Source organism: Triticum aestivum, chromosome 4B (genome assembly GCF_018294505.1).
Source record: "Triticum aestivum cultivar Chinese Spring chromosome 4B, IWGSC CS RefSeq v2.1, whole genome shotgun sequence".
Taxonomy (NCBI): Eukaryota; Viridiplantae; Streptophyta; class Magnoliopsida; order Poales; family Poaceae; genus Triticum; species Triticum aestivum.
The window spans coordinates 528441110-528451934 of NC_057804.1; the positions used below are offsets into that span (position 1 = coordinate 528441110).

At 51.7% G+C, this 10825-nt stretch overlaps 2 protein-coding genes across 2 annotated transcripts; both read right to left on the reverse strand.

The window, feature by feature from the left end:
• Positions 1 to 4578: 4578 nt before the first annotated feature.
• Positions 4579 to 7855, reverse strand: LOC123095112 (vegetative cell wall protein gp1). Its single transcript, XM_044516933.1, has 3 exons — positions 7547 to 7855; positions 6716 to 7229; positions 4579 to 4914 (listed from the first exon to the last, which is right to left on the reverse strand). Exons 1-3 carry the CDS (start codon positions 7593 to 7595, stop codon positions 4869 to 4871), a joined length of 609 nt encoding a protein of 202 aa, XP_044372868.1. The 5' UTR covers positions 7596 to 7855; the 3' UTR covers positions 4579 to 4868.
• A 964-nt stretch (positions 7856 to 8819) lies between these two features.
• LOC123095113 (uncharacterized) lies at positions 8820 to 10421 on the reverse strand. The gene is made up of 3 exons (XM_044516934.1): positions 10064 to 10421; positions 9527 to 9696; positions 8820 to 9283 (listed from the first exon to the last, which is right to left on the reverse strand). Exons 1-3 carry the CDS (start codon positions 10323 to 10325, stop codon positions 9044 to 9046), a joined length of 672 nt encoding a protein of 223 aa, XP_044372869.1. The 5' UTR covers positions 10326 to 10421; the 3' UTR covers positions 8820 to 9043.
• Positions 10422 to 10825: the final 404 nt, after the last annotated feature.

Here is a 10825-nt window from a genome sequence, read left to right on the forward strand (position 1 = left end):
AGCCACCTCCTCGCCAATGGATTTTCTCTTCTGGACGGCGAACCGTCGAAGATGTTCTTTGACAGGTTTCACCTTTGAGTCGACTCGTAGACAATGCTCAGCCAGCCCCCTGGGAACACCCGGCATGTCAACAGGCTTCCATGCGAAGATGTCCCAGTTCTCACGGAGGAACTGGATGAGCGCTTCTTCCTATTTGGAGTCGAGTGTTGTTGAGATATGAGTCGGAGCAGCATTGGGGTCGGTCGGGTGGATGTGAATCGGCTTTGTCTCACCAGACGACTGAAACACTGATTCTGTAGCAGGCTTCTTGGCTCGCAACAAATCACTCAGATCTGCAGTTTTCTGGTATTCCTACAGCTCTACCACTGCCATCTGATCATCGGTGATCTTTGAGCCCTTCTGAAAGCACTCTTCTGCCTTTTTCCGATTGCCAGTGATGGTGATCACACCTTTGGGACCAGGCATCTTCAATTTGAGGTACACGTAACATGGTCGAGCCATGAATCGTGCATAAGCTGGCCTTCCTAAAATGGCGTGATAAGCACTCTGGAAATCCACAACTTCAAATATTAACTTTTCTTTGCGGAAATGCTTTGAATCGCCGAAAACCACATCCAGAGAAATTTGGCCGAGTGACTCACCTTCTTCCCAGGAATGACTCCATGGAAGCTCATGTTGCTGGAACTGAGTCTGGACATTGGAATGCCCATTCCCTTCAGTGTCTCCGCATACAATATATTCAGTCCGCTGCCACCGTCCATCAGAACCTTAGTCAGTCAAGTGCCTTCGACGACTGGGTCGACCACCAAAGCTTGCTCCCAGGGGTGGCTATGTGTTTCGGATGATCAGACTGGTCGAATGTGATGGCGGTCTGAGACCATTTCAGATAACTGGGTGTTGTCGGAGCCACCATATTCACTTCCCGGTTGATAACTTTCAATCGACTTTTGCTCTCAACATCAGCAAAAATCATCAGGGTGGAATTGACATGGGGGTATCCTCCATCGCTGTCCTCTTTGTCCTCAATCTTGTCCGACTCCTTTTCTTTATCCTTGGGCTGTTTCCTTTGAAACTGTTGGATTAAGAGCCGGCACTGGCGAGTGGTATGTTTCGGGTAAATGAAGTTACCCTCTTCATCTTTCTTCGTGTGGATGTGGCATGGCAAATCCATCACGTCGTTTCCTTCCTTGTCCTTCACCTTCTTGGGGTTCCAAGATCCTTTGGGCTTCCCTTTAAACTTGCCCTGAGTCATGGCCAAGGCTTCTCCAGGAGCAGCTGGCTCGGCTTTCCGCTTCTGCTTCTGACTGGAATTCCCTTTTTCCGACTGGCTCAGCTTGTGCTTGCCACTCCCGAGTCGATCCTCTTCTTCACCATTGGCATATTTGGTGGCAATCTCCATCATTCGACTCAGGGTCATGTCTCCGGTCCGACCAAACTTCAAACTTAACTCTCTGTTCTTAACGCCTTCCTTGAAGGCACATACTGCTTGGTGATCAGATACGTTCTCCACCGTATGATGCAATGTGATCCACCTCTGGATGTAATCCCTCAGGCTTTTATTCGACTTTTGTACGCAAACCTGCAGTTCTGTCAAACCTGCAGGCCGTTTGCACGTTCCTTCAAATGTCCTGACAAACACTTGGGCAAGATCTTCCCAAGTGTAAATGCTGCTAGGTGCCAACTGATTCAGCCAGGCTCTGGCCGAGCCCTCCAACATAAGCGGTAAGTGTTTCATGGCCACCTCATCATTACCACCGCCAATCTGAACAGCCACTCGGTAGTCCTCAAGCCAAGTATCGGGCTTGGACTCACCAGTGAACTTACTCACCCCAGTCGCTAACCTGAAGTTGGGAGGGATCACCGCGACTCTGATGGCTCTGCTAAAACACTCTGGTCCTGAGACATGAACTCGGATGCTGGTGGGCGCATCTCTGTCATGGCCTTCTCGGTGAGCTCTGTTCCGGTCGACCAGACCTTGCACGATAATGGATCTCGCGTCAAAGCCTGGTTCTCTGGGGTCGACTGGAACCCTTCGCCCAATACTGTGTTGGCGTCTGTCATCTTGCTGCCGAGGGGCGTAAGACCCACCCCTTGGGGGAGGAGTAAGCACTCGACGCCGATCATCGCGATCGAATCGGTCATCATACTGATCACGTCGACCTCCACGTCCCTCACGCCGCAGAGGCAATCTTGGGCTATGGGCCGACTGGACTGTATTCGCAGCAACGGATCGACTGTGAATCCTATTACGCGACTGCGACACAGCTGAATTTTGATCTCCTGCTGCCTGGAGCAAATCTCTGATCTGCATCAAGCCTCTGCCAGCCTCTGACTGAGAGGGCTGAATCGACTCCGCTATACGGGCTGCAGCTGCCAGATTCTGAAAAAATTGGGGTTCGATATACCTGAGTCGGTGACGGAAAGAGTTGACGTGGACTGGAGTTTGGAACTCGTTGCCGCGCGCGCTCATCGAGTGCTCGCTGGAGGTTCTCCAATCGAGTGCGCTTAGCCAAGTTGGCCAAACGCGCGTCCTCCAAGGCGCGAGCCTCAGGGGTTTCTCCTACGATAGGAGTATGCAGAGCATCCATGTTCCGGCGGCGAAGATCTTCTCTTTGCAGCGAAGTGAGTGGCTCGGGTTGATACTCCTCGTGGACCTGAACTGGGTCTCCTCCGTCATCCCCTCCGTCGGTGCGGGGGAAGCCGGGAGGACTATGAGGCCCATTGACCATCAGTACCTTCGCCACTGGATCACTGTTGTCGCACTCGGATGCAGTCTCTACGGAGCCAGTCGACAGATTGAACAGGCCGTAGAGAGATTCGTCGGGCTCAATCGCCGCGACTTGGGTGGTGGCCGATTAGCGAGCCATTGCGTGTCTTAGCCACCACTGAAGCCTCGACCGACCAGAGCGCTTGCGCTGGCGGGAGACGGGGAGGGAGGACGATGCAGGGGTCGACCGATACGGGGCTGACGGTTGCCGCAGCAGGACGCCGCGGACACATGCACGTAAGTGTGTCACCCCACGGACTGGGAGCGCGTCGATGTCGAGTGGAGCCTCATGGAGCCAAGCGGAGTCGTCAGCGATGAACGTGAGCGCGCCGACACGGATCTCGCGGCCCTCCACTAAAACTCCGCCAGAAACCATGGTGAAGGCGATCGGAACAATTGCAACTTCTCCAATAAGTCGCTAAGACACCTGCCCCACGGTGGGCGCCAACTATCGTGGTTCTAAGCCTGATAGTAGAATAGGGGGTAGGTATGGAGAGGAAAGATCCTAGCTATGGAGTAGTTGTATACGCAAGGGAGTTACGAGTTCAGGCCCTTCTCGGAGGAAGTAACAGCCCTACGTCTCGGAGCCCGAAGGCGGTCGACTGGATTATATGCGTATGAGTTACAGGGGTGCGAACCCTTCTGCCTGTGGAGGGGGGTGGCTTATATAGAGTGCGCCAGGACCCTAGCCAGTCCACGTAGCGGATAGTTCAATGTACATAAAGGCCTAGCGTTTCTGGTAACGCCTTACGTAAAGTGCTATCATGACCATAAAGACTACTTAATAACAGACCGTTCGGGTGCAAAGTGACCCTAGATCTCCTGGTGGTCGAGTGAGTCTTCATGGTCGAGTGTCTTCGAGTCCGTCGAGTGGAATCCTTCCAGGTCGACTGAAAGGTAGTTTCTTCTAGAGATGTCCTTGGGGAGGGTACCTTGGACAGGTCCATGACCCTACCTTAGGTACATGGCTTCATCAGCCAGGTCGTCCCTTTATATACAGAGGTCGACGCCCAGCGGCTCACAGAGTCCCAGCCGGCTCATAAACAGTGTTCGGCTCGGTCTCTAACTATTCTTGCCTTACAATACAAGTCATGTACATAAGGCGGTTTATCTCTACGGGCCTTAAGTCGCCCTTGGGCTTTGGGCCCTTAGCTGAACCGCCATCTTCAAGTGTCATCTTGGGCTTCAGAAGTCCTCATAGGTATAACCCGACCCTCCTGGGCGGGTCATACCCAATAGTTATATCCCCAACAAGATGGCCTCCTAAGATTTCTCTAGTATGGGATATAACTTTCATGGAATCTCATCCAAAAGCCTATATAACGCTGAGCAGGCTAACCTTAGCGACCATGACTAGAGAGGGACTGTGAGCTCGGGATGTCGGAGTGGTTGGTGCATGGTTGCTTACAATCTTTACTTCTACAACATTACAACGATCTCCATCATATGAGATGGTTCATGCTCCAAGGTACCCTCCTTGTGAGCGATTATTGGTCCATTACATGACCAAAGGAGCCACTCGAAGCCCTGCTTTCCGGGTAGGGCCATGGACGACATCGTCCAACTGCCTCTTCTCCCTGGTATGTGTTCATGGCCGACAAAGCACTCTCCAAGACCGATGCCAACTAGAGATATCGGAATAATGGGTTGCTCTCCAAGGCTTGTAAGCCCTGAAGAGTAACACAACTAGTAGACAACAACACGGTGAATTGTTGTCATGCTAAAAAGTAGTTTGTAATATATTATGAAAAACATCTATAAATGCAAACAAAATAGTTAGCGAAACAAAAAACAGGTTTTGAAAATTCAGATTATCATTATTCACCTCAGTGGCAAACACAACCTTATTTATTGATATCTATGGATATATCAGTTAGATGATAGCATTTTTTATCAGTGACTAAATGTATTACCAAAACTACAACATACCCTCCTAACTAACTAACTTTCATGGTTTCATCGAACACATGCACTCAACACAACTTTAATTATGTGAAGTAATGAATACAAAACTCTTCGGGTCTAAACGAACTAATGTTGACGTCCCCCAACTATTGTAACCAAGTCTTCCGTCAGTTTGTATAGTGATCCATGTTTTCTCTTAGAAGCATGCATCCATGAGACAACAGCAACAACATGCTGCAAGACTGGACACAGAACATATAGTGGAAGTCAGGAATCAACTATCATAACAACAATATACTATAGCATCTGCAAAGAACCGATGAACCAAAGTACAAAAAAAGTTACTAAAAATGAAAAATCAGGAGGATGAATGTACAAATTATTGTCTCAGCAAGTTTTCTTGTCTGTGATTTCCGACGTGTATGCAAAGGCATGAAAGAAAAGGTAAATTAGAAGGTACATAGGGGAAAAGTTTAGTTGCTATGAAAACACATACAAGGACAAAATATGATGACATCAACCCACTAATTCTTGGTTTCATGATTGTTAAAATAAACTTTTGTAGCTCAAATCATCCGCTAGTTCCACAATCTTTTTCAGTGCTGCCTTTTATATCGACGATGACTTCAAAGCTATATTTCACTTAAGTATGTATCGAAAAACTTTTTCCAAACACGTTTGTTAACATGCAATAAGAAACTAGTTACCTACTTTGTAACAACTTACCATATAGTCTTACTACTATGGTGGCAACTACTTCAAAACGAACTAATGACTACATCTTCAACATGATGTTCTAGGCAGGCTGATGTGCACATCACCATCGTCGTGATACTACACCTGTTTACTAATTTGATCAATGTGTATGTTAATACATATAATAACATATTAAAGGAGTAGTTACCATGTCATTACATCGCACCAACAAGGTGATAATTAATACTAAAACACGATAATTACATCACCTAGTAAGTTTCCAGCGAAGGGCATAGCAAATGTGTTGTTGTCATGGTAACTACACACAACATCAATGTTAGTACCATCTCTTGTAAGTGCACCACCATCATGCTGACAACTAATACAACATCACCATTGTCATCCCTATGGTGTTGGTAATTTATTTCTACAAATGAGTAACTAGCTGATAGTGTTTGTGTTATAGCGCCTCCTTATAACTTTGCACTTTCACTTTCACACTTGTGTCGAAGACTCGTCATCAGTGTCATAAACTAAGCAAGTAAACTGAATGACAATGCTTTAATATCAAAAAAGAGTGGCAACTTCATAAATCACTGGGTGATAACTTTTTACGATGAAAACAATACTCTCAAAACATAGATATATGATATCTAGTTTCGAATGTCTGAATGAAACAGACCCAAATATGAAGACACATCACCGGTGCACAATTTATGAGTTGGATTTTTTTTAAGTTATAAATAGTATTTAATCATGAGACCATATCAATATCGTTAGATCCATCATGGGGCATATTTTTATATTAGATGTTGATATTTTTAACATAAATTTGGTCAAATTTTATAAAGTTTGACTCAACGCAAAACTAATATCCAGAGTAAAAAAAAGGCGCACTCCCTCTGTTCATAAATATAAGATGTTTTAGCTTTTCTCTTCCTAGATTGGATGCATATAGACATGTTTAGTGTGTTTGCACACTCGGTATTAGTCTATACATAGTCTACATTGAAATATCCCAAATATCTTGAGTATTTGGCTAGTTTCTAATTACTAATGTATGTTGATCAGGGGGCATAGTGTTGGCTAATTAATGGAGTCCTAGTTCGTCATCTCGCATACACGTATGGTCTGCATATGACAGACCCAGACGTGTTCCTGTCTCAAAGGTAGCACATCGTGACCCCGTTTTCCCGGTACCTCGTGCCCATCATTTTACCATTTCTGTTCTGACGTTTCTTGACAGTTGAGACCATGCAATCACCCTCTGAATTCTTAACTCTAGTCGCAGTTTTGAAGCTGTCAACCGATGACGAGGTGAGGTGAGGTGAGGTTGCGGGTACGTACCATCCCTGGGCGAAGGACGGGCCTTCGTGCCGGTGCGGCGGGGGCGGCGGCGGCTGCGCGTACGGCGGGTACGGCTGCGGCGGCGGGTACCCGTAGGGCTGCGCGTACGGGTGCGCCGGGTACGCCATCGGCGGCGGGTACGGCTGTCCCGGCGGCGGCGGGTACGGTTGGCCCGCCGGCGACGGGTACGGCTGGCCGGGCGGCAGTGGCGCGTACTGCTCGCGGTTCTGCTGCTGCTGCGGCGACGGCGGGTACGGCTGGTTCGGCGGAGGAGGGTACGGCTGGTTCGGCGGCGACGGCGGGTACGGCTGGTTCGGCGCAGGAGGGTACGGCTGGTTCGGCGGCGACGGCGGGTACGGCTGGTTCGGCGCAGGAGGGTACGGCTGGTTCGGCGGCGACGGCGGGTACGGCTGGTTCTGCGGCGACGGCGGGTACGGCTGGCCCGGCGGCGGCGGGTACGGCTGGTGCTGGCTCTCCTCGACGCCGGTCTTGGCGTACGGATCCATCGGGTACCCTGATCCGCGACCACGTTTACATGTGTCAGTGTCAGTGCGAATGCAAGAATCAATCAAAATTTTAAAATGCAAAATGCCGCAGAAAAAACGTAAAAACGATTTCGTGCAAACTGTCGGTCGGCGACAGTTGTTTCTTTTAATAACTATACTACGCAAGTCAACGAGATTTAGTCAGTCCGCGTGATTTTGATAGAATAAAGAACAGATCGGAGCATGCATTCACGACGGCCCGTTGAAACGGGTAAAATTTAACGGGCTCTGACGAACACAATTGAAAACTAGGATGATGATGGTGATAATGATTATCACGTCTCACCTTGCGGGGGCGGGGCGCCGACAGGGGCATGCGGGTTGTAGTAGCTCATCGGCGACGACGACGACGAAGAAGAAGAACCGGTATTGTTTTTTGAACAAGAAGAAGTGAAGAAAACGAAAGGAGATTGTGGTGCTTGATCCGGAAGAGGGGAGGCTGCCGGTTGTTGAGGGAGACGAGCAGGCGAGGCCGATCTGGAGGGAGGAAGCTGCGCAAGTGATGTGCCGCTACTCGCCTATTCTAGGAAGCATGCAACCACTTGCATGCAGAACTAGCCCGGCCAGTACATGCAGACCAAGAGCACCATTTACGGCTGTTGCTTTGTTTGATTCTTGCTATCATCGACCAAATATTATCTGTTCAGGGTCTCGATCAAATCCTCTCTGACGGGGTCATCTCTCTCCTGTCCGGCCTAGCGGCAATGCCGGGAGTATCATTAGTTTCAGACTTTCAGACGAGCGACCGGAGAATGCATGCAGCCTTGCACTGACTGGTTGCATGAGACACCACAATGCTCAGGGGAGAACAAAACGAAACGATTCCAGCCGCGGCTAGGCAGGCCATAGCACCAGTGCTGGTTCCGATCAGTCCATCAGGTTAACGAGGCGAACGAATCTTTCGGCGCCTCTCGTGCCCCTGTACCTACAGTATATGCTGCGCCAGGAATTTTGCCCTCCGGGAGCTATCTATGCAGGCACTTTTCGTGTCGACTTTTCTTGTCTCGGAAGCTAGGCTACCGAGCTACTACACGCCTGCTGCAGTGCAGCGTCGCCCAGACGGATAGGCAGATACAGATACCAGCTGCAGTGCATGGGCAGCATGGGGATCACGTCGCCGGTCAAGTTCTATCAGGTCAGGTCGGGTCAGTCCCCAACCTATCTCCCACACGCATCCATCTGTCCATCCATGCATCGTCTGAAACACTGCCGAATCCCTCCCTGGCTTTTGTCACGGAGCCGAGCTGATGATCAGTCCGGAGACCAGGCAGGCAGAGGAAACCTGGGCTTTCCCCTGCGGAGCGAGGGAGATCAGACTATCAGAGATCACCGTGCACGTGTTCGATGATAGCCTCTGCTACACGTGCATGATGGCGCTCAGCGCTTGGCCCGGCCGCTGTTCAGATGCCCGAACGAGCCTCTATGACTGGAGATCAATTGAGCATCCCGATCTTTCTCTCTCGATCAAAAGAGATTGAGCCTCCCGATACGTAATAATGTGGGAGGCTCGCCGCCCGGGACGCTCGACCCACGGCTCGAGCAGTTTGATCGCGTGGTCATTTTGGTTCTCGAGGACTAGTCAAAAGTCCATATCATCTGTCACGTTACACACTTTTACACCCAGTGACCCATACTTGCACAGTTACTAGCACTACTACCACTAGGCATCTGGAGCCGCAGCTACGCAACACGCCCCAGCTGGTACAGCCCGAGTACATTTTACACATACATACACACAGAGAGAGACGGAGCCGTGCGTCTGATCCGGCCGTGTACTCCGGCTTCAGTCTCGCCCTTCCGCGATGCTCTGCAGGGCCGGCCGCCACTGCGGGCCGAGCCGCCTGCCGAGGGCCAGGCCGGGCGGCAGCAGCGACTCCAGGTCGCAGTCGTCGTCGTCGTCGTCGAGGCCGGGCTCGGACGCCGCGACGCCATTGTTGTCGTCTGCTCCTGGCTTCGGCACGGGGCCGGAGGTCGGTCCAGCCGCGGCCTCCTTCTCCTCCTCCTCCACCGACTGGCGCATGATCTGGATTGAGAGAGAAAAGTGCAGGGTTGGTGACACGGCCGTTTCGCTGCATTAACTAGTTTGGACAGCGATGACGAGGACTGGCAGTTCAATGCGACGAAGATATTCGTAGGAGCTGCGATGGATCGATCCATGATCTCCATCGACGGCGACCGAACGGATCACAAAAGATTTTGGGGCGAGCCGGTGGTTGCAATGCATGTGCGAGTGAACATTCGGAAACTGGGAGAGATGCGAACGCACCTTTGCGAGCGACCGGTCGGATTCCTCGCGCACGACGCCGGCGTCGGCGCCGCTGCTGCCACGCCGGCGCCTGGGCTTGGCCGGCTTCGTGGGCGCCACATCGTCCTTGGCCTTGACCATGACGCGGCTGAGCTTGACGTGCCGCTTCGTCGCGAACTCCTTCAGCACCTCTGTTTGATCGCCGCATAGCACCAATCAATGGAGAAGATCTCGTTAGTTACTCCTCGGTGGGAACAGAATAGGAAAGACGATACTAGCAAATAATGGAGTACGGTGACACCTAGAACGCCAGCTCGGCCCAGAAAGTTATTACGGGTAAAGCTCCACTTAATCCGCCGCACGAGTAGTCAAAAAACGGCATTTAATCGGACGGCGAGAGGCGGGAATCGCAGATTAATCCCTCCCTCGCCCGTCGCAATCGAAGGTACGAACGTACACGCGCAACAAGTTAACGCCGGGAAACATTTTCGGCGCGGCGTCTCAACGCAAGCGATCGAAGGGGGCGGCGGGAGCTTGGTGGTATCGGAAGCGACGTACCTTCGAAGCTGACGAGGCGGTAGACGCGGCCGAGCAGGAGCGTGTCGTCGGGGCGGAGCAGCTTGAGGTGCTTGACGGGCGGGGCGGCGCCGGGCCCCTCGGAGGCGGTGTGCGGGGCGGTGATGACGGCGGCGACGTAGTGGCCCGGGTTGGCGGCCATGACCTCCCCGGCCGGGAGCGACCAGTAGGCCAGCTCCGTGCGGCCGCTGGCCGGGTGCTGGATCACCACCGCCGCCGCGTCGGCCGCCTGGCAGTTACCCATGTCTGCAGCACACGCCGGCGTTTGTTCTCTTGTGCGTTTGAGAGGCGAGGGGAGAGAGGGGGGTCGGGGCGGGCGAGTGACCGTCGCAGGTGGCAGTGGCGACCGTTTTATAATAAGGCGGTTCCGCGCCCGGCTGGTGCCGTCGATGCCGATGGGTGCTGTAGCACGGTATGTACTCTACTTGGCAAGGTCTCGGATGTTTACAAGGAAAGGAGAGAGAGAGGGGGAGAGAGATACGTGCGGCCGGCTGTGTGTGGCCGGAGTTAATAATTGGAAGTGGTATTTCTCTCCCGCCCAGCGGGTCGACGCCTAACTCGACCGGGCCGGTGTGCCGAATTTAGCTACAATCCACGTTACTTGACCGTGCACGCATTAAGCGATGCAGGCCGGCGAATCGCCCGTTGCCTTTTTCTGGCTCTCGCGTGTGTGGGATTGCCGGGTGCGGCTCGACCGGTCGAGGGGTGTGGTGGCATGAATGAGACAAACCGGGGAGAGTACCA